This window comes from Hesperophylax consimilis, chromosome 8 (assembly GCF_061612785.1).
Source record: "Hesperophylax consimilis isolate HC1 chromosome 8, BYU_Hcon_1.0, whole genome shotgun sequence".
NCBI classification, from domain to species: Eukaryota; Metazoa; Arthropoda; class Insecta; order Trichoptera; family Limnephilidae; genus Hesperophylax; species Hesperophylax consimilis.
In genome coordinates, this window is record NC_142843.1 from 11,603,565 (window position 1) to 11,629,869 (window position 26,305).

Sequence of the window (26,305 nt, forward strand, 5' to 3'; positions counted from 1 at the left end):
TCTTAATTCGACTTTGCAAAGTCAATTACGAATATATTTATTTATTTCATATTTTTTTTAGCTCTCTCTACATCTTCCTCACACACTTTCTTCATTTATATTATTATTATTTACATTTGTATTGGTTAAAGTAAGATAGGTCTATTTTATAATAGTGTACTGTGTAAGTTTATAAATAAATTTTAAAAATTTCATTTTTTTTAATCACACATAAGACTTATGATTTATTATAATAATTTATTGATTGAATATAAATGTAAGCAAATAAAGTAACTTTCAGGCATGAATACGTTTTTTCAGGTGTTGACTTCTTTTAAACCCTGAGGCAAATGAACCTTCAGGAAAAAAACAAAGAATACTTACCAAAGACTATAGAATTACTAACAATGCCAATCCCTATTACGTAAATAAACCTTTGTATCCGAAATCAATGAAAAAATTCCGAAAAAATGTAGTGATTACGTTTGCCTTATATTTTTCTTTAAATTAATCAACTTTTCCTAAATCCATTGCCTGATTCAATAATATTTAACTTCCGGTATGCAACAACCGTATTAAAAATCTTCTTATTAACTAAATAAATTACAACCCAAAATTAACGCTTTGGATTCACTCCTGTCGGCTGTGAAGAATACCAAATATTATGTAAAATTAAACGAAGAGAGAATGGTGTGATATTTTGTAATAATTTTAGTAATAGGATCATTTTAGGCAGATATAAAAATGATATCCTTGCTTCCCTCATTATAACAAAGATAATTATTAATAAAATGAAAAATTACCTCAAAAGAACCTCACAACATTCATTCTGTTTTTCACTTTATGTCAATATTCCCGGTACTGTACTAACGATTTAAAATTTTCCATTTTCATTTTTTGGTCAAAACGCAAAATTTTTAATAAGATGTTTTTTTTTATTACAATCATAATCAGAAAAATAAACTTTGAATCTCCGCACATTTTTAACGGTATTCATAGTTTGTGAAAATACCCGATTAAGTAGGGAATCATCGAGATATTCAGTTAAAAATTATCGATATGTTAGTAACAAGCTTACGTTATAATATAAAATATAATTGAAAACATTTCGAAATCTAAACAAATGTTGTATTTTTTTTTATTTTTTTTTATAGTGAATACCTCACAAGAGTCCCAACTGCTACCGTCTGGAGCCAGTGAGACTATGGCATCCCCAATTGGGGGATGTTGTGAGGCTGAAGGTAAGTGGGGAAGGGAAAGAGGAAGGTGGGGAAGTACCTGGCTATTCAGATCTAGTCACTAAACACGGCTAAAGCCATTTGGAGCAACGTTTCAATTCTGAATGGTGGTCTTACACCAGGGCGATACTGGTAGTATCTTCCACTCTGGAACGTGCCGCAAATATACTATATATTATTTTAATTAATTAATTGTGAAATAACACAAATTAATCAAATAAAATTTATTTGCGCACGCCGGGTTCGAACCCGCGACCTTCGGAATGGCAGTCCAATGCGTTACCACTGTACTATGCCGGCCGTCATTTATAATAATTTAAAGAAATAAAAAAAAACATCATTTGCAATCAATATCTAAGATTACCCATACTTTTACAACGATCCCTGTACTTCAATTATATTCGACGATATTTAAAGATGTTCTAAGACGAGGAGGTGGCACTTTTCCTCCCAGGTATAAGTAACAAATGGTTACTTCTTCAAGGCTCTTACAAGGAATTTTTTCGGTATAAACAAAGCTACACTTAATATGAAACGAATCTAGACCCTCCAATGTCCCTGCATACGGTGTTAGGAAGCAATATGGAAGTTCTTACTATTCATACACAAGTAATAGTTAATAAAAATAAAGTTCAAAGACTTATCATCACTACGCTAGAGGGGCAAAGTCATTGAAGGAGGACAAAAAAAATGGTAACCTGCAAGGACACCTACATTCTTCTCATGCCGTTGAACGGGTGATTATAAATATCCCAATTGTAAAGTTGGCTTAGCGATAAATTCGAAACAATGTTCGATTATTCAAATACATATTTCGAATATGCCCATCACTAGTCCCCAGCTTGCTTCCTACAAAGTTGAGCGTAATTTACTCGTGGCGAGCTTCAATTATCAGGGTTACCGACACTTGCTCGCCCTCCCGCTCACCTAAGGTTGTTGACTTAAGCTAGGACTCCTGCCAGAAATAATCCGTATATACTAAGTCCGTTGACTTCAACCGTGTGCTTTTTAAAAATGGCCAACATCACTTTTATAAATTAGTTTCGTCAAACGAGAAAGTTTCATTCAGAACAACAGAATCGAGCAATTCTGGAGCTCATTTTTTTTGTCAAGAATATGTATGAAAAACTCTTTTTTACTTTTAACTAATGAAACATGTCAACACATTTTTCTAAACCTAATATTATCAACAACTAATATGATTTTTGTCAAAAATTTGGTTGATCAAGCAACGCTGTTTTTCAGACTACAACCTGGAGGGTGAAGATTGCCCTGATGTTAGTCAACCTCTGATAGGAAGACACCAGAAAAAGATGAATCTCCTGGATTTGCCAATGCCTTAGGACGATTTTTGATGGTAAATATTTTAATGGTATCTAATCACAATAAATTCTAATAAGTCGTAGTAAAATTCATACACGTGAAAGGAAGAATTAGTTTGTACTAATAATTCTACAAAATTGGTTTAAAAAGTGGAAATAAATATTTTAGTATTCATTTTACGGTAAAATTAAAATTATATAAATTATAATATAAACATTATAACAAGTAGAATAAAATAACTTTGTTTTTAATGCCTGTTTATTGTTAATACTCGTACATGTATTTTTAATATATTTGACCAACCGGTTTCGGATAATCCTGAATTTTCATCAGAGCAATTTATAAAAACATATTAAATCAATAACAGAGTTACAGTGTATTTAAAGGTAATATCATAAAGGTAATATCTTACCTTTAAATATAGAAGAGGGAGAGAGAACATCACCTTTGGTGGGTAGGCGAGGGGGGGTGCGGACGAGAGAGGGGTAAAAGTACGTGGAGGGGAGGTAAATTATATAATTAACATATTTCAAATTTTATTTTAAATTAAATACTACTAAACTTATCAGATAAATCAGATATAAAATTAGATATGAGCGCCTTAGAAAAATTCTGCCTGCTCATTAAATAACAATTATGTCTCTGTATACTTACCCTTCTTTACTTCAATCATTTTTAATTTTTTTTATTACTGTATAGTTGTATATTTTAACGAAAACTCCTTTCCTAAACACGTGCACCAGCGTACATTAGGAAAGAGTATAATAATGCCCAATATTTAAACACGTTAAATATGTAAAAAAAAACTAATAATGAAAAAAATGTAAACAGAACGTATGTAATGTTATATTAAAGTAATGATGATGGGTACTGTAACCGATTTAAATAAATATTATAGTTATTTATTTTTGTAATAACTTAATGAGTAAAACCTCAAATTGTAATATTTAATTATTAGATACAATACTAGTTATTCTTAAACGAAAATTTGAAAAAGAAAAAAAGGATACTGTCACGTTTGGGACTTGAACCCAGAACCCTCGTCTTGCCGAGGCACCGTTCTACCAACTGAGTTAATGGGACCCAATCTCATTCGGTCATATTTAACTGAACCATACTTCGAATAAGAACTACAAACATTATCTTTATTTTCTCATCGTACATTTTTATTGGCTGCTATCTTTATGTAAAATTCAACTTGAACTAAATTGAATCTAGATAATGTCTTGGATAAATATATCCTATTCTATTTTTAATGTGCGACATCTATTGACTTTTCTTAAGTGAGTAAAACTTCAACCTGTAATAATTAATTCCTCACTAGGAAAACTATGCTGAGGTATTCGCGTGTTTTTGCAGTATTATTTTGCATTGATTATATTATTACGTTAGAATATTATAAGAACTACAAAATGTTAGTATAATGAAGTGTAGGTATTATAAATGATTTTGTGGTAACAATTAAATTAAATAACTAACTTTCTTTAGAACAAAATTTAATAAAAAATATCAACGTGTTTCAAAACCAAGTTTAATAAAAATTATCAACATTTTTCAAAACCAACGTTTTGGTCATTTTTGTTTAATAGTGGTCCAAACAAAATTACTTATCTTATTGAAATAAAATGACACCACACAGTGAATTTGCTATTTTTTAAGAAATAATAAAAACATTTGGATAATTTCTATGGGACCGTTTTCATGAGAAAATCTTGGAGAAAACTTGCTGATATAAAATATTGCTAATTTATTAAGAATCTCTTCAAATTATTCGCAATCCGTTTATAAACGGGATTACGGACTTTTAACAAATTAATTGAAAGGTTTCCTAGTAAAGTTTTCATTCAGTAAAACACGAATGTGTTATCGCGACGTCGGAACACGTGTTCATTTAAATTCTAATATTTTCGCATTTCGTTATTGCATATTATTAGGACAAATGCAGGTGCATCAACACGTATTCCGATATATTATGAATGTACTAAAAGTTTATTAGGAAACGGCCTGCGATCTCGTATTTAACAAGATTTTAATAAATCAGCAATACTCATTTTTCTCCGTGTAGTACATTATGAATGGAACCTTTTTTTAAACAGTTACAGATAATTAAAGTGGAAAAACCTCACACTTATATAATAATTATTCATTTACATTAAAAGATCATGGATATTGCGCAGTTATACAGGGTGTCCGGAAACTCGTAGTACAATCGGGAAACTGGTGAATCTACATCACATTTGGAGTCGATTTTGTAGTATATTATTTTTTTATTTGAGCATTCGTTATCGAGTAAATCGAGTTTGAAGTTGATTTTTTTTTTTTTTTTTTTTTTTAATCAAATTCTTATAAATTATTACTGAAGATCAAAGTACCCAACCAATTAAAACTATTTGAAAGTAAAACAAATGAAGAAACTCGGATTTGAAGCATTATTTTGAAATCACCCTTCATTTAACCCGGTGTAATCATAAAATATTTCTGCTCTGCAGGGTTAAAACATCTGTTATTCAACCCTTAACACCAGAAAAAACTTTAACCCTAAAATAGCCGAAAAATATATTTTTTTGTTTTTTTTTTTTTTTTTTTGAAAATGCTCAAATCAAAAAACTTTATGTTTTTTTGGGTTCCCCATGTGGTGTAGATTCTCCAGTTTCCCGCTTGTACTACGAGTTTCCGGACACCGTGTATAATTTTGAATGGAGACGATAACCCTGCCGTCTATGGGAGAAAATATAGAAAATTCTACTTTTTATACAAGAGCCTCCCGGGGTGGGAGGACCTTGACACGTGCCTTAGTAAAATAATACACACACAAATAAAGCGAATTCATCGGAAAAAAATATGTGCCTTCTTAGTTTGCCTCTTCCCCGTTGACTTTTAGGCCGAGGACTCTTGATTGGTAATCTTTTCGGTCTTTATTAATGGTTTATAGGTGGATTCTTCCGATTGTGTTACGGCCCTTTTGTTCGAAATACTGATTATAATTTGATTTAGGAGGACCTATTTATTACGTCTCAACTATCTAGTTGGTAATTGGCTACAGTTTCGTTTATCCTTATGTTATGTACCCACGCCGTATTAGTCAAATATGATATAATTATTTTTTAACATTGACTCTACACATGAAGCCTTGAGGAAAATAATTTCCCTTTGGTCACCTTTGGAGATGCTGAGTGGAGGGACTTTGTGTTGAAAGAAAGGATGTGAAATGGGAGGATCAGAAGAGACCCATGTTGTAGGATGATATACGCAGGCCGACAAATCGGCCACATCCGAACTGTTGAACTCAAGAAAGAGTCGTTCGCTGTGACAAATCCCAACTGTTTATATATGTTGGGAGCGCGTTTGGCGTGTTTCCCAACTGTCCACTGGTGCCGAAGGAATCAATCAAGCTAGTTCTTCGGAGAAATACCGGTAGAAAAACACAGCATTTCCCACGCGACGCTTGTAGTAAAAATTGCAATCTGTTTGTTAAGATAGAGGAGAATCTATCAAACGGACCGCCCGTTTCTGCTCAGAGTGGAGGGTTCTTTTACTGGTATTTTGGGGCTCCAGACCAGAGATGGCTGCCAAATTCAACCGTGGGGCACGCTTGCGATTTGTACAGGGTTAGCAGTCGTGTACTATTAAGCACGCCCAGCTTCTGAAGCTAACTAAGATGAAGTCCCCGTGGCTGAGCTGGTCACTTAGAGTTACTACACCAAGCATATCAATTTTAAGGCCAGTTGGGAAGATTGCTTCCGTTAAAGGAGCATATTTCTATTCTAATAAAAATGAAGATAACAACCTAGTGAAGAACAGAGATGACATAATTATTTTTCATGTTCCAGGTAAGAACTTTGTATTAGCATTCCCATTATTATTTTAATTCCATACCATAATTAAATTAAAACTTTTTAAAATTAACTAAAATGTAAATACAGGGTGTCCGGGGGTAAAGTGTACTAACTTCTGGAGGTGATTCTACATGATAGTAGAAGTAAAAAAGATGAATCATTGTTTTCGAAATTCCAACTTTTATTTCCCATACCAAAATATTTTTCCATAGAAGAATATTTATTTTCCCATTCAAAAAAATCATTTTTTTTACTTAAAAACTACCTTAAAACGTTGGAATCTCATGTGGGCATTTTCAAATGTATGCATTGATAACTCTGGTCCAAGTTTACATTTGAACAGAAGAAAATATGTTATTGCAGGTTTTAAAAAACTGGTAAATTGTTTGTCAGGTGCGGTAATGGGTGCATTTTTGCGTACAATTCGATTAGGCAAGAAAGAGATGACAAAAACGGGATGGTTTGATCCTATCGCTGAGAGATACATTATTATTTCTTCTGTTTGTCGTACGTGCGTCGTTTATGTGTAATAGGAAGAGGTTACAATGGGTTTATCGGTGGTATGCCTAGCCTACGCCGTTTTCAATTCCTTCAAATGGATAATGGAAAATCAATCAAATGTTATCCTACTTACTTCCTTATTTAGTACATATCCTAAATACTCCGAAAGAAAAACACCAAGGCTTTAGGAAGAAAAGTTTTCAATTCAAGTATTTCTATTGAAAAAGCTGAGGTGTTCGAATTCTACTTTGTTACTCGTAGGTTGTAATAAGCTGCTAACATAGTTCGCTGTAGTGCAGACCGGGCAATAACCCCGCCGTTCTGTGGCAGACCGTTATAGAGCAGTTAATTTCAACTTGGAAGGTTATTTTAGTTCGCGCGCAAATTCTCTACTTTACGCACCACGCCACTTCCTGGAGCGAGAATGGCTGCAAAAACTAGTATTAGCTGTGTCGGTGTGTGTGTCCGCAGTTTCAGACACTCGGACTTTTTTCCCCTCCTTTGACGAGTGCTTAAAAGCGAAGCCCACTGTCGATGACCGGTGACCACTGCAAAAGTAGGTATGCTCCAGGAACGTGGTGCTGATCACATCCTGTTTGCTGGTAATATTATCCGCAAAGCTCTCAGAGTTGCAGTGGATGACAACCATTAATGTATGAAACACATGGTGACAAGATTTTTTGGCAAAAGCACGACACGAATCAAGAATGGAGAGAAGAATGGAAAATGGTCGACCACCAATGAGTTAACACTAAAAACACGAAGGACGAAGGATTGTCGAGAGCCTAAGCATAAGGGTGGTAGCACTGACGATGATGATCACTATTATGAGATTAACATGTAATCTCAACGGTTAACGTGTGGACTAGAGGGGGTGCTTTTCTATTTAAGGAGAGAATTGGGTCAGCCTATAGATAAAAATAAAGACACGAAAAGTTAATGTTATAGGGGGAAAGCGTACAAATACTCACAGATATTCAGTTCCAGGGAGGAGTTGATTAGCGAAAGTACCAGTGAAACCATTGCGTAAATTAAATTGTTAACATAAGGTTTAGAAAAGTAAGGTGATTTTAAATTATATTTTTGTGTTATGTGACTATTTTGCTGTCCCTCGGCTGTTTAACAGTGGCTTTTGACAATGCGAAAAGTAGGTAATGAACTGAAATGAACCTCATAGAGATTAGAATTAAATTGTCACTTAGCATGCCCATGTCAGCGATGCCCACAAGAAAACTTATTTATGCTGGAGTGGTAAATCAGATATTTCCTACTAATTTGGTTAAGTCCATTCATAAAACTTTGAGCATACGACCTGACGTGCAAAGGGCTGATTATATGCAATTACTGCCCGTTCATTTTTATCAAACGAAAATTAATTAGTTGACTATAAACCTGAGAATGCATTAGCCGACGCCTGCTGTCTGATCTAATGACTTTTATATCGGCGACTTCAGCAGCTTTAAATTGATATCTTACATTCACGCTTTACTTGTCCTGTAAATTTTCTTTTATTGCAACCATCGATTAGCCAGCTATGTAATTCGAATCTGTTTTCTTTTGCGTACCTACCGGACTATTAAATAATAATTACCATCAATTCCCACACCTTGAACAGTATTTCTCAATCTCCTCAACCATAATGTTTACGAGCAGCGAGGAATGCGAACAAGGAAGTGCTACAATAAAAATGCAAATAGAATCAAGGACTATTTGCCTCGCGGTAGACGACTGACGCAAAACGTTTCATATTTATAATGCAATGCTTTCTACTACTCCTTACTTCATTATCAGAAGAATTTTTTGGTCTAGAATTGAATACTAATAATTTTTATAGCCGAAAAACAACGTCCTCGGGGATCTATTTATGGACTTTCAGTAATGGGTTTACTCAAGGATCTAGTTTTGGTTTTCAAATAATTCTTCTTTATTCTGACTATGAGATATCTCGACATTTCGTAAACTTTTTCCCGCATTGTTACACCTTGAACTTATACCGTCTTACTAATTAGATTTTCACACGCCCGTTCAACGTTGGTGTAGTAAAGCTGGCCTGGAGCATGGTTTAAGAACATTTAACCCAAACAGACGCGTGGTAATAAGTCAAGTTTTTTACTGTTCTGACAAAACGTTTTTTAGTAAGGCTGTTATGAGTTTAACCCACTGAATAGATAACATACACTAGAAATGCCTTCCATGTAGATGTAATGGAAGCTGATGTCGACACTCGATTAGTACCTTTTGGGTCTGGTCCGTTTAGAAAGCGTTGTCGTTTTTCTTGCATTGCCTGACATTAAAGTGCCATTATATTTGATCGAAAAATTAGTTGAAAATAGTTTCCGTATTTGAAATTTAAACAAAGAATGGTTAGACTTTTGGATCACAAAACATGCCCACATCGCATTTCTCGTGTTCTTCTTCTTCTATATGATTTAACCAATTCAAGTCCATTTAAGACAAGATAATACGGGAAATGTATCGTCTATACTTTGTGTGGTATATACCAAAATTTAACTTCTTTCATAATTTATTGTTTTTAATACTCACCTTTTTAATATTTTTGTTAATCTTTCTGTTTTTTTTTGTTCAGATAAATTGTTCCATTTCTGGTAATGGTTGTGTTTTCTCGATTTTCATTGTATTCTGTATTTTTTTCGTGTAATGTGTAATGTGTAATGTTTTCATTAATATCTAGATCGATATTTTGTTTTTTGATAATCATGGCAGGGGGAATAATGGAGGGCAAGATTTTTTTTCTCAAATAAAATGCGAGTATAATTTTTCACCAGACAATGTTTTTTATTCTGACGACCTCTCATTTTCATCGTGTAACAATAAATTGAGAACTGACCCAAGCTTACAAAATACTAAACATACACACTTGGCAACCATCTTTGATTTAATTTGTTAATTACACTGGCAGGTTTGATATGTCACGGCTAAACGAAATGTATTCTTTTTTATGGAACACCCTGTACATTTACATAAAGTCACTCCAAAAATGAAGTGTTGGAATTTTTGTCTTAGGGTGGGCATTCTTGCAGAATGATGTGACATGTGCTGGCGCTTACAATTAATAAAATGCGCTAGCAAATGTCACACCAGTCGGCGAAAGCCTGTGACAACCCGCTCAGGATTTGCACTAGTACGATGGTAAGTAGACGCGCCTCTGCGACTGCCCGAGCGAGCCGACCGAGGTAAGAATGTTGAGTGACATATCCCCGCCTCACTGGACCCGACACTCAAGTGACGTTCTAGTTGTGAGGAAATGATTTGACAAGATAAAACGGTCACAAACGAATAATATTTTAATAACTGCAAGAACTGTATTTAAAAATTTCACGAAATATACGCTTAATGAATGGATAATGATAAAAGACGTGATTGAGTAATACAACAATAATTACTTTGTTTACTTTAAAATTATTTGTTAAACTATTTTATACAATTCGGATTGGCGCAACTCGGGGGTGCCTCTCGCTTCTCACCATGGGGCTCTGAAGTGAGAAACAACCATCACAGAAGTTGCAGCGCCCCGCTCCAATGGGCACACGGAGGACCAGCCTCCCTCACTGGAGCAGGACGAGTCAACATCCAACCAATGCGTAAATGCAACATGCGTTTGTATGAGCGATGCTCGAAATTGGAAATAATGACAAGTACAATCGACAAAGTATACTTGTAGTAATAGTGACGCAGAAATAATCGTCCGATACTCTTGCGGCGATATGTATCTACATCGAGTATATTCACCTATGTTACTTCTACCAGGACGACTTGGCCATACACCGACCATTCGGAAAATGAACATTTACACGACAGAACGACGGAGGTGGTTCGAACCCCGCCGAACTAGAGATGATCAAGGGGGAACCGTCGCGACTAATTGACAGATTCGCTAATTTAAATCATTTCCCCACTGGCTTCAATTTGTTTTTTTTTTTCTTTTTTCATTTTTCGTATAATAACATATTTATCTTAATTTTGTTCACACGTATTGTATTTATTTAAATTATCTACTAATAGCGATAAAGAAAGAAACGCCGGGGCCGCGTCTAGTAGCTAGTAGTACTAGGGGCTACGGGACTAGGCGGCCGGCAGATTGCACTCAAGTCACAGAGTCCTCACCTTATATTTACACTCGATTACTAACTCTAACATAACGTAACATTTTCATAGAAAAGGTAAATAAAATAATGTCGATACTTAAATAAATAGTCAAAATATAAAACATTTCGATTGACCTCTGAGAAGGTCTCAGTGAGTGAACTAAATATAACATGGGTGAAACAATGATCGGAATAATATAACGACACGATGATGGGTGAATTAGTCCATTTATACAACGCCTTCTTTTCTCACTCACTTATAAAGTAAATTATAAAATGAAAATTTTATCACAAATATATTAATTCAAATTTGAAAATCCTAAACTTAAGACATAACACAATAGTAGGATGGTGCCAGATATCGTCCGCACAGTCTCCGCTTATATTTACAACAATACTTCGGCACAACGCGGCGAGTTATTCACCAGTCAATAAATTATTTGGTTTTAATTCGGGGGTGTTGGAGGTGGGTGGCACTACGCCTCGAGGAGTAAATTGTGGGGGTGGAAAGGTGTGCGAGGCGGGGTGGGAGACTTCTTGGACAGGTTGAGGGGTTGAGGAGAGTCCGCAATGTCCACCTGCAACTCCAGGCGGGGTGCAGGCGGCGGAGGGCGGGGTGAGAGGAGAGGGGCGGCGGTGGGGGCGGGGACGGTGGCTGGCCAGCGTGGGGCCCGGTAGGAAGGATCTCGGTCTCCTCGCATGATGTAGTTCTGGATGATGTCTGCTCTCTTCATCTGCTCGGGGCTCATATGGGGCTCTTCCATGAGGGAGCGAGCCAACACGGAGTGCGTGATGGAAAGTGCGGGCGCGGGGGCGGGCACGGGGCGGGAAAGGTGCATCTGAAGTTGAGAGGGTCTCGGTGATGGACCCCCGGTAGGAACAGCTTCCGCTTCTGCGGACTCTTTCTGTCGCAAGGCTCTGAACTTTTTATGAGGTTTGTATGCCTCATCCATCAAGGAGCTGGTATCGTATAGGGGGGGAGCTTGTAATACTCTTTTTAAAACTGGCATATCTTCAACTGGTCGACTGGACTTATCGTCGCTGCGTTCCTCTAGGGAAGAGCGGGGACTCGAGCAACCCGAAGAGGTTCCCGGCCGCTTCTCGTGCTTCTCATTTCCGGACTCAATGCCAGAATCGGTGGGAGAATCTAACTTGCGGTAGCGGAGATGTGGGTGGATGTTTGGATGAGTGTAAGAATGAACGTGCATCGGGCGACCCAGAGGTGTAACGGTGAGTCCGGGTCTGCCAGGTGCGATCAACTCATCTTCTCCCGAGGAGGCTGAGCCGCGCGAGCCCCCAGAATCGGCGCGGGGTCTCACGGGACAGCGGCCACCAACTCCTGCCAAGGTGGCTGCGAGTAGGGGGGCTCCGGAGTAGTGATCGGCTTCGCCAGAGCAAGCGGATTCTGTGCTTGACACAGATCCAAGTGGGCTCTTAACGGCTTCATCCATGGTAACGTCTGAGCCGGAAGACCAAGAGGAGCTTCCAGCCGGACTTTTGCTGCTATCATCTTCCATAGACCACATTTGCTGTCTAAGCAACTCTTTGTGCTCAGTTCTGAAAACAACCAACTTTTCAGTGTGAAGGGTGCTCAGTGTTCTTAAATCTGGAAGCGTCTTCATTAACTCGTTAAGGAACTCTGGTTGTCCGGGTCTATTCTGGTTGATGACAGTCTGCAGGCAGGATTTTAGTTTGGAGTACATACGCTCAACCAACTCAACGTTACGTAAGCCGGGTCTGTCGGGCGAGATGAGTACTATGGAGCAGAACAAGCCAATCTCAGCATCCGTCAAGCGCATTGAGTTAATTCTCTCTGCGAACTTGAACGTGGAATCTACGAGGAATCTGGCATTAGCTCCATTCTGTATGGAATCTCTCTTCATGACTTGGCCATTTAGACAGATGATGCTGTTGATCGGGGAATCAAACATACAGATCAATCTGACGAAAAGGGCATCAAATAGTCCACTCTTGAGAAGAGCGAACTTATCTTCTTGAGACAGTAACTGGAAGCCGGGAACGAGGCCAGCAAAATCGATGACGCCTCGAATGACGTGGGCGAAGCGCTGAGAGAACTCCTTCTCGGATTGCAGTTCCGGTGCGGGATTTAGTGGACAAGCCTGAAACAAGAAGAAACAAATAATTAATATCATGAATTATATTTAATCGTGATGCTTTTCAATGTGAATGTCATTTGTACCGATAGAGGTATGAGAGAGTGGATTTTCAGTAGGAAACTGATTGCGAGGAGTTAATAACCGCGCATCGTCCCACTGCAAGCCCTGTCTAGACACAGGCCGCCGTTTATCAGTCAATGAACGAGTCTCAGCCACGCACCGCTCGGCCCAAGGGGTGGTGGTGGTGGTGGTGGGTCGCGGAAGTGGCCCGCCCCACACCCCCGTGACGTCACTAGCGACGCAAGCCCACCAAGGTCCCCAGGCTTCACTAGAAACATCGCAGGGCAACATGAAAGCTCATTGGGCTACCAAGGTCGAGCGTAACGCTTTGGATCGATAGATGAGCGCGTAAGCTATTTATTACAAGCGGAAATTCCTTGATATTTGTGAGTATCACTATTCTTACCACATACACTGGTCTTCAATTTAATTCCTCAGTCCTCAAGAAAATTTTAAGAACTGATTAATTATTTATTTAGTAAAAAAATCTGAACCTTCACACTTCATACGTAAGATCTGATTAACGCGTTTGGATAGTACCGTCCTTCTAAGATAACATTTTTACCGCTTCGTACAGAATCTCATTCAATTTGAAATTGACCTCTTGGCTCAATGGAAACAAGTTACATTGACCAGTGCTAATGGGACTACTTTCCTCCAGGAAGTAAAGCGCCGAGGCTCTGGCCTTACACGTTTATATTTCCTTGTTGCTGACGATCGCATTGAACCTTCTGCAACAAGTACTGTGAGATATTGTAAATTAATTTAATGTTCCTACGATAATATTCATCGTTCGCAAAAAAGACAAAATGACTGTATCATTCAGCATTATTAACTAGGAAACGGCAAACAAAATCTGATGTATTCTGCGATTTAAAAAATGGTGCAGAAATCTCAAGGCATTAATCATCTACGATTTAATCGTGTCACAATGTTGACCCGAGATCACACCCGACCAGACACACCGGTTGTCTCGGAACAAAAACGTTAATTTACATAAATAATAAGCCTGCTTTCACGTCAAGATATATCACGATGAGAGTGAAAGAGATGGTTGCGGTGTAAAAATATATCTTTTTGAATAATAAATCTTTACTTAGAATCGTCGTGAAAGGGAGACGACAAGAGAAGTACGGTTCCCTACTTATAGACCTTGAATGTTTCCGTTGTAAAGCAAGGTCGGCCGGTCTGATTGTTGGAGCCTTTGTTCTCGCGTGCCCTTCATTGTGTTTTCATTCCCTATTCCACGTGCGAATAAGGGTTCAAGTTCCATGACAAATACCACATACTTGGGCTGTTTCACGTTAATACGGTGGGGTCATTTGTTTATGTTTACGATAGGAAAACAGCGTAAAATACCGCTCTCTACACCCTATCAACTTTATACTTTTCTCTTTTTGTTACGTTAAAAAAAGGACGTGAATATTTAAGGTTTATAAGCGAGATAGAATCAGGTTCTTATTGGTGTCTTATTTGTTTAGAGTTCAAAAAAGAGGTATAACCCACGTTACAAGGGTTAAAAATTTGCCGCAAGCATAGTGAATACACTAGTATAAGGAATTTTATAATAAAATGAAATAATAACTATTATTTCACGGGAATTAAAAACCAATTAGGTATTAACAAAGACCTATCAAGTAGACCTTCTACGGTTCACTCATCCGAATACCCTACATCCTTTTCACAACGGCCTCAAACAGAACAAAGGGCATGGACACCAGGGAGGGGAGCTGCTACCTCTACCTGTATCCGGCGCACAGAAGGTGACAGGAGAGAAAGCCGAGCCCAACGTTGGCCGCAATATTTAAAACAAGAACATTGGCGCCGTAGAAGAAAGTTTTTATATTTCAATGATTGATGATCGGTACATAGTGAACACACCTTCCCAGCCGCTCTGGCGACCTTGCCCGCCAACCTTGCCCAGAGATACGTCCGCGTGTAAAGATCTGCGCGGACGAGGAAGCTGCGGAGAACAAATCTCGAGATCGTCAAAAAGACTCAACGACTTTCACCTCAAATTACCCGGCCAGCATAAGTGTGTCGCGGAATTTATATTCAAAAGCGCACGCATGAAACGAATCAAACGATGAAATTGATAATGACAATCTAAAAAAATAACACAATGGCGGAGCTCTCCACGCTGTCACGCTGATATTAATCAATCCTAAAGAGGTCTTCATAAAACTATCGCCTCAATTAAATAAAGACGTGTATGTAAATCTACGACCATCAATTATAATGGCAAAGTAACAAGCCTCGTATATGCGAATATAACGCATGAGCAACCAAGGTTGGTCACGTACGCCAATAACTACAGAGTGCATTCAAGTGCATCAACAGGGGTTAGGGATTAGCAAATTTTACAGCAGCAAACGGAAATACTTGCGGTTTCAATTCGAAATTAATAGTTCTTCCCGCATTAAATGTAGATTAAAATTAATTAAATTAATAGTTCTTCCCGCATTAAATGGTACTCGTACATTAAGTTTAATATGCAAACATACTTCTAGTTTCGATTCCGTCAAAATAAAGTAAGCAAGGACATGATTTTATTATAGTAAAATTGATTTTCCTAGTCTCCAGTAGAATATTATTGCCTACAAAATTAAGAAAATATCCTTAATTATGCTAAGGTCTTATTTTTTAGCTTGATATAATGGTGAATAAATAATACCACACAGCAAGAAGAAAACAAATCTTTGTTGACGTTACGACATATTCTGAGTAAACATGAATGAATCTCACCCTAATTTGATATCACGCAGTTATAAGCTTGACACGTGTCACATTCAGATGAAAGCGTAGCACCGGCTAATGATGTGAAAAAATCTAATTGTAGATCTAAAAGTGGCTTGCAAAAGTGTGGGTTGTTCGATGTGAGCCAACTCTCTCAGTACCTTAGGGTTTGAAGGAGTAGTAGTTCAGATAAAGAAGCTTACCAGTGTGGGCATTGAGTAGGACGGGCAATCTCTTGCTCGCGCTCTCATGGCTGCTACTCGGTCTCTGGTGAATTCGCAAGTATCCATATGCGCTCTTACTACCCTGGCCAAAAGCCTGGGTTCATCATCCAACTCCTGGGCGGCTGCCCTCTCTTGAGATCTGCAGTTGCTAGACTGCTGCATAGCGGCTAGGATGCGCGCCTTCTCCCGCTTGGGGACACGCCCGAATCTCACGGCTGTAACAAAAGAAAAAAACGAATTAGTGAGTTACATTAAATAAAAATTAACAAATACTTATCAAAGTAATTTATCAATGGCATCAGGAAACGTGGAAATATTCATGCTAGTCGTTTATTATGTATTTAGAAGACAATATCTCGCAAGGTATAAGGTCAATGCGGAAATGACCTCGCTATTAGCGGTCGTGATAGAACATTGGCAATGGAGATAAATTAATTCATGTTCGCCTTTGCACATCCACGTGTGTGAAATCTGACGCAATGGTAAATAGTCATTGAACAAATTGCGTCTCTAGATCTATCTTAGCATTTACATAAATATATATTTACGCTCATGGACCACGCTAAGAATTTACTATAATGAATACAATGTAGATTGAATTGCCATTTTCTGTTTGGAACAGTCGATTGTTAACACACTTAAAAATATCCGTTAAACCAACTAAATATTCTTTTGGTAACATTTAATGACCCTCTCAAAAAAAACATCCCCCAGTGTGTAAAAAAAAACCTAAAGCTGTTGAACAAAGGGTGTGGCGATGAGGATAAGAGGCTTTGTGCCACGCTTGGTGCATGTGCACCCGGGAGGGTGTAGGGCACCCTCCAAGGCAGAGAGCAGGAGGGGACAGACAGATGCAGAACACAGCCAACAAGGGCAATGCCCTTTAGCTCCATGTCGCAGTTCGTACGAGAAGGGAGAATCTCCCCATACTAAAGTACCTAGTCAAATACCCTCCATAGGCTTTGGATTTTGTTTTGCGAATTTAATTGCAATGATGATACGTATTTTTCATAACGTTGGTGAAATAATGTTGGGTTATCACTGGTAACCGTTGTGTGGAGAACAATGTGCGCGTTCGATCCAGGTGGGTGGCGCGTGTCTACCATCTGCTCCCCATCTGCCATCGCCTTACCTGAGAGCCCAAGAGGGATAGCAGGCGGGGCAAGGGTGCTAGTCCTGGCGCGAGGTCACAGACCCCAAACACCCGGCACACGACCCCTAATGCACTCGATGATCGAGATAAAGGCGTTCAAATATTGGGTGAACAAAGTAGACCCTTGCTTGGGTTTAGGATACATGACAAGTTTTATCTTGCGTTAGATGTAAACTAACGTTTGCAGTATCCGTTATTGCTCATTCTATCGTTATTGTACTCTTCTGTTGATTTGACTTTGTCGGTTGGGCGATTTGGCTATTCGACACAATAATATCTATTCGGCGCAGCAAGCGAAACGCGGACTATATGCAGCTGACACAGACAAATGCTCCAGTTTCCGAAATACCCGAAAGGAGAAAGTGACGAGATAGCAAACAATGGATGTTAAAAAGTCTCCATTTTCTAACACGAGCGAAAGTGAAACGACCTCTGCTCCAAAGGGGGGAAGTTGATGAGTTTATATTATGAGGTTCCGATCCGGCCGATAGACTAGATTCATTTTGCATGTTCTTTTGTTATTTACTTTCAGTAGATTCATTCTTCTAAATTGTATAGCTTTATTTCCTTTAACTTGTATATTTTTCGTTAATGCGGATATTTTAGTTCTGACAATATTGTTTGTGGGCGGAATAGTCATTGATATAAGATTCTACAAATGGATATAATGATGATATATTCATTTCACATGAACTACACGAACAGCCACCAGCCCACGGGCTTGCCAGAGTCACGAAATGAGAACGGAGAAAGTAAAAGTTTTCGGTAACACACTTCTGGTACGAGTGGCTAGGACTGTCTCTCTGCGATTCGAAACTCAGTATCAATTTCACTCCGTGGGCATTAGATACATCACGAATTTGCTCGACAATATTGAACATTTATGGTACGCGGCTCTTTACCTTCGTCGGCCGCACTCGAGACTCGAGATGGTCGAGCGACGGAAGAAAGGGGAGAAAGTGTTGGCCTCAGCAGCCGACCCACGTACATTGTCAGTAAACAGGTCACAAGATCACGCTGGAACAATAAGCCCGCAATATTTTACATCCACGGACCGACAAATTATGGCCGGAATGAGTAATGACTTTCCCGTTTTCAGATCAGAAGCGGAGATTGACATTTGAATGAAGCTATAATGTTATGAAGCAATCCTTTTCCCATTAATCCCAGCAGTTTTCTTTTCCAAAATGCTCATATCCTATTAAATAAATCAGTACGATCAATCAACGGTCTGAAATATATAACTATCCAAAGAAAGTATAATTTATCACGTGTTGGCCATTCTTTACATGTAGACTGATTTCATTTTCTTTTGCTATCATTATGGTTTATCGGCGTGAAAACAATAAGATAGTGTGCATAATAAATTGACTGAAATACGCCCCAGTCCACTCCGAGTCTGTGTCTGTACTCTCATCCAGTGAGTGTTATTAATGCGACCGGCAGAGGAACAAGCGACTGAACAAAAGTGTGTTACAACTTTCTCGCTGGCGTACCGACCCAGCAGTAGGTCAAATTTGACTGCGGCCGCCTTATTAACCCACGTTCTAGCGCGAACTGAGATGCCTTCTATTGATGTATCCTTTTTTTACAGACTATTTAGAGCAATCGCTTTTTTATGTGTATTTATTGGATCAGTTTTTATTTTATTTTCTTGTGTTACTTTGAAAACTAGATTTTAAATGATTATGATTTATGATTAATTAATTAATTAATTAACCGAGAGAAATTTAGTTTTATTTTTCCTATTTTGAAAAAATTGAGAAAAAATTGGAATAGCTTTAATATATCTTAATAAAAAAATCTTTTTAATCCATAGAAATAAAAAAAAAATGTAAGACGGAAAAAAGTGAAAAATAAGAAAGTAGTTGCGAAATTGTCAAGAGTCAATGACAGTGTACTGTCAGGTCACATATATTTGTGCAGGAGGTGGTAGTGGGAAATCATGGGTGCAATTTCTCTTTTGGCACTCTTATGGAGACTTGAGATCTTAATATTGAGACTGCAAATGTTTATCATTTTTTTAAGTTTAAGTTTCACAGGACTGATTTTATAATTCAACAGTCATCCTGGGTATTTTATTTATATTTTTGACATTTGGACCAAATTAGGAAGTGCAAATATATATATTTTTTTTTAATAAAAAAGTAAAATTTTAAAATGTGAGGAAACGTACGGGCATTGTGGTATTTGACGACTCCGTTGAGGATCCCCTTCAGTATTGGTAACTCTTCACCCATTTCCAAAATCATCAAAACAGTTTATCACAAACAAAAGTATAAAACACCGATCACACACTAAGTGAGGTAGCACGTCCTAAGCACAGAGTGGTGGGATGCACAGGACATTGACACTAGGGGTGGTAACTGGTAACGTTGAGGGTGCTCTGCACTTCCTCACTCACTAAACATAAATCACGAATTGCCACAGCACTAATTCTTAAAATCCACAGTTGAATGAGATCAATCGTTTCACGTTCACTTAATTGGTTCCTAAATCCAAATCACTGCAGAAATCCAATGGCTGAGGACACTAGGTAATAGGTCCCGATGAAGGTCGGGAACCGCGTTGTTGAAGTCACGACCGACCGTACTGAATGACAGATAGACAATACGCAAAGTCGAGCGTTTTCCTATAACGGTACTTTCACGTAATTGGTGTAGCTACTCTTGCTCGGGCTACGCGACCTGTTCGCGGGGCGGACTCCGTCGCACTGAATGCTTCGTGCCGTGCTGACTATGAGTGGCGAACAGGCGAGTGCGAGCGGTGCCGTAGCGCGCTGCCCACGTCCCTCTCCCCCCCGCCCTCCCGCTCCCGCCCCTTACAACCCATCCGCTAGTGCCCTTGAACTTGGTTCGCGAGAGAACGAACGGCGCTGTACGCCGCGACCCCAACCAACCGACACTCACTAACTCGCATTAGAATAATGGCGTTCTATTCTTTTTTGAACCGCAAGAACGCGGAAAATGACGGGGACTTATTATACAGACCGTTAGGAGCGCTAATGAGTCGGCATATCTTTTTATTTCAATTTTGAAGCAATTTATTTAGGACTCTTTTGATAATCAATATATATGATAATTCGACGGATCATAAATATGAAAGTTTACAATGTATCGTATATATTATCATAGGTCAGAGAGGGCACCCTGATGCCGTATGTGTATTGATTATTAATCAAATATCAATAATAATTAGTTTGTCCATTGTCCATAAAAAGCCACGACAGAGCCATACTGTATCCGAGTTTTCTAAACACGAATTGTTCATCTTTGGTTCGTCATTGCATTGTTGTTTTATTTGCGTGTCTTTATTTAAATAAATTATTAATTCAGGGAAAATGGCAGTCTGTTCCCGCCGCAGACAAATTCAACCGAAAACCATCGCCCTTATCCGACCTTCACGAAACCTTTTAACTTTTTATAGAGCCATGTCGGACATTTTTGTTTTGCTGCTGAATAAATAAGACAGACTATATTATTTACCGTGTTCTGCCTTTTCACTTGGAGATAAGAAATATTAACGACTTTTGTTTCACCTTCAGTTAATCATCGTTGGTATTTAATCTCCTAAATAATGTGATTAACTATTCAAAACTATTTTTTTTTTCAGAATAATTACTATTTTCAGCAAAAAAAATATGACACATGCCTAAACTACGATTCCAAATGATCGTATGAAGTTGGCTGGGTTGAAGGACTTTCATGATGACCGTTTGTAATCATTAACATAATAAATACGTTCCAAATTACCGAGCATTGGGCGTCATTAATCCTACAAATAATAATATGCTGAAAATGGAGTCTATACTTTTGGCGGACGGAGCATGCGCACTTCGCAGGTGTAGAATTGAGCAGAACTTCGCGAGGTCGCCGCCAGGGGAAGCAATGCGCTGTGCGAGACTACTACTAGCGCCACACGACGCCCGAAAGCCAAACTAAACAGCATTGTTGAGCAATTAATTCAAATAATCCTTGTATATTTATTTTAGTGCACGTCAACCATTGTTTTTTGTAGTATTTATTTATTTAACAATTTCTTTGCCGTATCCTTGAACAATGTGCAGTTTTTGATATTTGGTTATTTGCAAAAATTACGTTAAAGTTATTCGTAGTTCTGATATTATAATAAATATCGCAAGCTAATGTTTGCTGTCTATTGCGATAGTTATTGGTTTGTTCAAGAAATTAAATAGTAATAACCGAGTCGACGACTCTATAAGTACCTACCTACTACGCAATAATAAAGCAAGACCGTTATCGTTCGTCGGCCGCGAGGGGTTAGTGACACGAAGTGTGGCCACTCGGCGCTAGATGGCGGGCGCGCTGCAAACAGCGGAGACGCTGTCAAATATTTTTCACGAGTACCTGGCGTGCGTCTCGACTAAATAATGAAAGAGCTTTTGGCGTAGTAGATTCGTAGAGCTACGCCATCTAAATCAGTTAGCGCTGCTATCTCTGGTAGTGTTGCTTTATTCTTATTACTTTACTAATATAACAAATAAAAATTGTATTTTACTTTGTTATATTTATTTCACAAATGTTATGATAACGTTTATTGGATTTTAAATTTTTATTTATTTGCAAATTGTTCTCTGTGATGGATTTCTTTGTGGAGTGTTTCTACAATAATCTAGCATTGTCAAAATGGTTTTCTCGTACTCGCGAGGATGAAAGTAATTATTACCCGTCATTTCTTTATTACTAATGACATTTAGATGACTTCCAGTCACCTTTCACGGCGCCATGTAACATTTCACCAGAGTGCAATAACCGAAAGTGAAACTCTACCCGTCATCCGCGGAATATGGCGATTAGATGGAAACGGAATATCCGGTCTCCGTATAAATTAGGCGCCGCGCATTTCTAAAACAACAACAGCGTATAATAACATAAAGCGTAATTTGTAATAATTTCTCCGGCGTTACGACACCGCGGAGAAAGGTGGTACTTTCTCTCGGAAGTGCGGCGAGGTTATATACCGGCGGGGACCACTTTCACTGCTTTCTTCTCTCGCGCTCTCCTCCGCGCCGTGCCGCCGTGCCGCCTACTGCCTAACCCGCCGTCACCGCGCTTGCAACACCTCGAGCCGAGCACATGCTACCAGCTACCACCTACCACCACATCATCACCATCAACCATCCCCTCACCACCGCCGTGGCGTCACATTCACTCTAATCCGCATATTGTAATCCGCCTTACGTGCCGCCGAATCTCGGCCCATTTTCCAGCGGGTTCGGTGAACTAAGCATCATTGTTCGCGGCCATTATTATATTCGCATTACGCTCAGCGCTGATTTCGGCGATGGCGGTTGGTTGTTGCGAGTTTCGATACATGCGGACCGCAAAAAAAACACAAGGACATGTTGCGCAAGCCTAGTCTAATGTGGTTGCACACCGAGGTGGATTTGATGAAATTTCATATTTGCTGTTTGGCCAAAATTGGCACATTCGCCATTATTTCGCGTTACGTTCTGGAGATTATTGCAGACTCGTTTACATAAACTTAGAACTCACATATTATTCTAATAGAATCAACGAGGAACATGTTTTGTTAAGTCATTTTTATCGGACGGCTTGTGTACATTTTGGCAAGTAAACTTGAATGAACTTTTGTTCTTTATGACTTTTTCTTGTCTAGGAATAGCCGAATGTTGCTCCGTTCCGCAGTTTCATCTCCCAGCTAGCAGCCTGTAGTTGTTAGCCAGTCAGCCTGTCAGCCAGTCAGCCAGTCACCCCGAGCGCCCGAAGCGCGACCTTCCCAGAGTGGAATTCGCGTTAAGCCGACCCAGTTACTCCCCCCTCGTCTGCAATAGAAACACACGAATCCTCGATCTAATCAATTTGGAAGACATCGAGACCGATGAGACTCGCTCGCCGTCCGGTACGAAAAGTTACAAATCAAAAAAAACAACCTCCATCTATAACAACAAATTAAGCGAGGACAAAATAGCTCCGAAAAGTGGGTCGCCTCGGGGCCGCGGCGAACGCAAGCGCCACGTACGGCGAGCGGGCAATATCGGCCATACTCCGCGGTGAATAAGGCTCACTATCCTATGTAGGTTACGGCGGGCCGCGAGGAGTGAATGACCCGCCATGGCCCGTTTAGCAGTCACTCACTCCGAGCGAGACGGCGCGCGTAACGGCCTCCCGCTCTGCGATCTTAAAACACTTGCATAACTGCGGTTTATAATAATTCCATTTCTGTTTCCCCGCTGCCCGCTGTCCCGCTGGTCAGGCAGAGCACAGAGCGGTGTTCACCTTCTGGGGGAGATGGGGGGGGGCGGCAGAGAGGCGGGGAGACCCGGGGTCACCGCCCTGCCGGGATATGGAACGCGCTCAAGGATCCTCGCCTAATTTCACCGCCACCAGTGAACTACATTTACCTAGTACCTGCTATCTGCTATCTTCTACCTACCTAATTCTGGCCGCTGACTTACATATAAAGCTCTTTTCAACACAAAATCTGTGAGACATGTGCAAGAATATATCATTTATCTAACGGTTCCCAGAAGAGGAGTAAAAGTTTTATCAATTTGTCCTCCCCCTAATTTAGTGCAATTAATTGACACGGGTCGGCCACCAATGACCCATTTGCCACCCTTGTGACGAGAGACGGGTGAGCGGTGACGGCCAGGTACAGTCACACGGGACGACGGGTGACGGGTAAGAGAAGAAGTGCGAGCAAGAGAGCGGAGGGATATGTGGTGTGACGCGGGTGATGCCACTTGCGTCACACCACCAATAATTTAGACTTGTGCAACGCAGAATGTATAAATTCCCACTGAAAAAAATATTCAATTGGTTTGTTGACTTTGCCATTGCAAGCGATGTACGAATATTAACAGAAGCGTTTGTACTTTTTTTTATATAACTCGGTGTGTTCTATTTGGACGTAGCGATGTTGTTGTAACATTTCGGCAACAAGCGCAGCACGTTTTAACACACATTGCTAAAGTGGGCCTATGACGCTTTTGTTTACTTCTAGAAGCTTACTAACAATAAATAATTATCTCCTCGTAAAGATTGATCTATTTTCGGGGATTTTCATACTTTTTATGAGACTCCCATCTTGGGGCCAATTCGATCAATATATATGCATGAACTATGCGTATATTCGAATCATAAGACAAGTAAAGGCGGAAATTTTGTGTAAAAATATAATTTTTTCATTTCCTGAAAATATCTGAAAATTTCTGAAAAGTCTTAAAAATTTCTGATGTCTACCAAATTGATAACATAATCATAATATTCGTGTGTGCATCTGTGGTATCCAAAGTAACTAAAATTGGCCTATTTAATCGCCGATGACAACACAATTTATTTTCATGAGACCTCGTTTAGTGTGGAAACCTTAATATCCCCACACACACACATAAGAATATTTAAATGATTTTCTGCGCAAAGACACTACTAGCGGCCGAGCAAACTGTACCGCCATTGAAAATTGAGCAACAGACCGCCGAGATACTCGCGACAAGAGACAGAGCTATACGGAATGGCCCGCGCTAGAGGGAAAGGAGCAATGTCGGTGAGTCGCGGCGCGGGCGGCAGGTCGCCGTGCCAGATAATCGGGTTCATTGCTTTACAGTGGCCCTGGGCCCAAGGAAAGCCACGCGAGGCCATCACAATACGGCGGTGGAAAAGCAAAGGCAAACCACCGCGCCAAAAGGGGCCGAGTTGTAGGGGGTACTTTTCGCAATAGAGTATGAATGAACATCCGATTTAGCAAAAGTGTGACAAAAGCTACGTGCGATATTCGTTGCTTTTCGATAGGGAATAATCCCAGTGTACATGTTTGTGAGCGAATTGATAAGAATGTGTGACTATAGTTTTAAAAAATATATACATGAGGCCGTTGCATTGGAATTAATAAGGACATAGTTTTGGTGTTATCCAAATATGAATATGCCTTGAACTATCTCAACAATTTACAATAGATTTAAAAGTGAGACCATAATTATATCATTTATTGGGGGTCATAGATGCAGCGCGCTGCCAACAAGGGAACTTTCAATTTCTACTGTAAAGATCTTGAGAAACCTGCTTTTGAAGTTTTCACAAAGTCATTTCGAGGAAAAGTGCATTTATTACTTTTGCCAATCCTATACATACAATGGTTTTTTCCAGAATTTTCCGAAATACGAATGTTGTAGTGACAAAAAATAAGCGAAAAAATTATTCCAAAAATATATTAAATTTGGCTTGTGACTTATAAACAAAAATCTTCTAAGAGCTTTTTAAATTAAATCCCAAAGCGATCTTCAAGATGGGTTTTAAAGACTAGATTAACATTTTTAATTTACCAGGGGCACATAACTCAAGTGGAGTACATAACTATTCCATTTGCAAATAAGAAAAAAACAGTAAGTAGTTTAATTCCTTTGAACAGATAATATGTTGTTCGGTGTGTAAATGAGCAATAATAATTAATCGGGCTAGAGCGAGCGGGTGACCTCAACATGGTTTCTATTCCGAACGCCGCGCTGGACCCTTCACCGCCTCTGCCCGCCTCGCCGGGGCAATAGCCGCCCAACCTTCTGATAAAGGCCTAATGCATTAGAAAAGCGATACTAGGACGACAGGCCATTGAGCGTATCACTAATGCTAATGCTCATTCCAATTAACACCGTGCGCTATGTGATCAAATTGCGAATTGAACATCATGTTCGCAAAAAAATTAGCGAATATAAACAACAAAAAAATTCAGGAATTTATTCAAAAATTCATATCCTTAAAAAAAATATTTTTCGGGATTTGCAAAATTTCAGAGTTTCACGTTATGGTAAAAAAAAATCAAACAGTGAAATTTTTTGAGATGAAACAATTTTGATGTCAATATGCCGAGAACATTTTGCATAATTCTACGGGTCTAGAATGGTAAAAGTAAACAAGAGGGTTGTTAAAAAAACCTCCCATTTGAGTGAAAACTTAGCGAGGGTCGGAATTAGGGTATCGCGGGTAACCTACATGGCCGAGAAGAAAGGAGGAAACATAAGAGCCTTGGGTGTAGAAACTGGATCACGCCACAGT

General features: G+C 39.1%; 1 protein-coding gene across 3 annotated transcripts in view; it reads right to left on the reverse strand.

Moving 5' to 3' along the window:
- Positions 1–9,649: 9,649 nt before the first annotated feature.
- The window catches only part of Eip75B (Ecdysone-induced protein 75B), a 310,318-nt gene continuing 293,662 nt past the window's right edge, over positions 9,650–26,305 (reverse strand). For 2 of the 3 annotated variants that reach the window (XM_089634874.1, XM_089634875.1), the window contains exons 4-5: positions 16,100–16,335; positions 9,650–13,103 (exon numbers count right to left, since the gene is read on the reverse strand). In XM_089634874.1, coding sequence (XP_089491000.1) covers positions 11,460–13,103; positions 16,100–16,335 — 1,880 coding nt within the window. In that variant the 3' untranslated portion in view covers positions 9,650–11,459. Of the gene's footprint in view, positions 13,104–16,099; positions 16,336–19,449; positions 20,025–26,305 lie in introns of those variants that run through there. The other variant, XM_089634876.1, reaches the window with a different exon arrangement.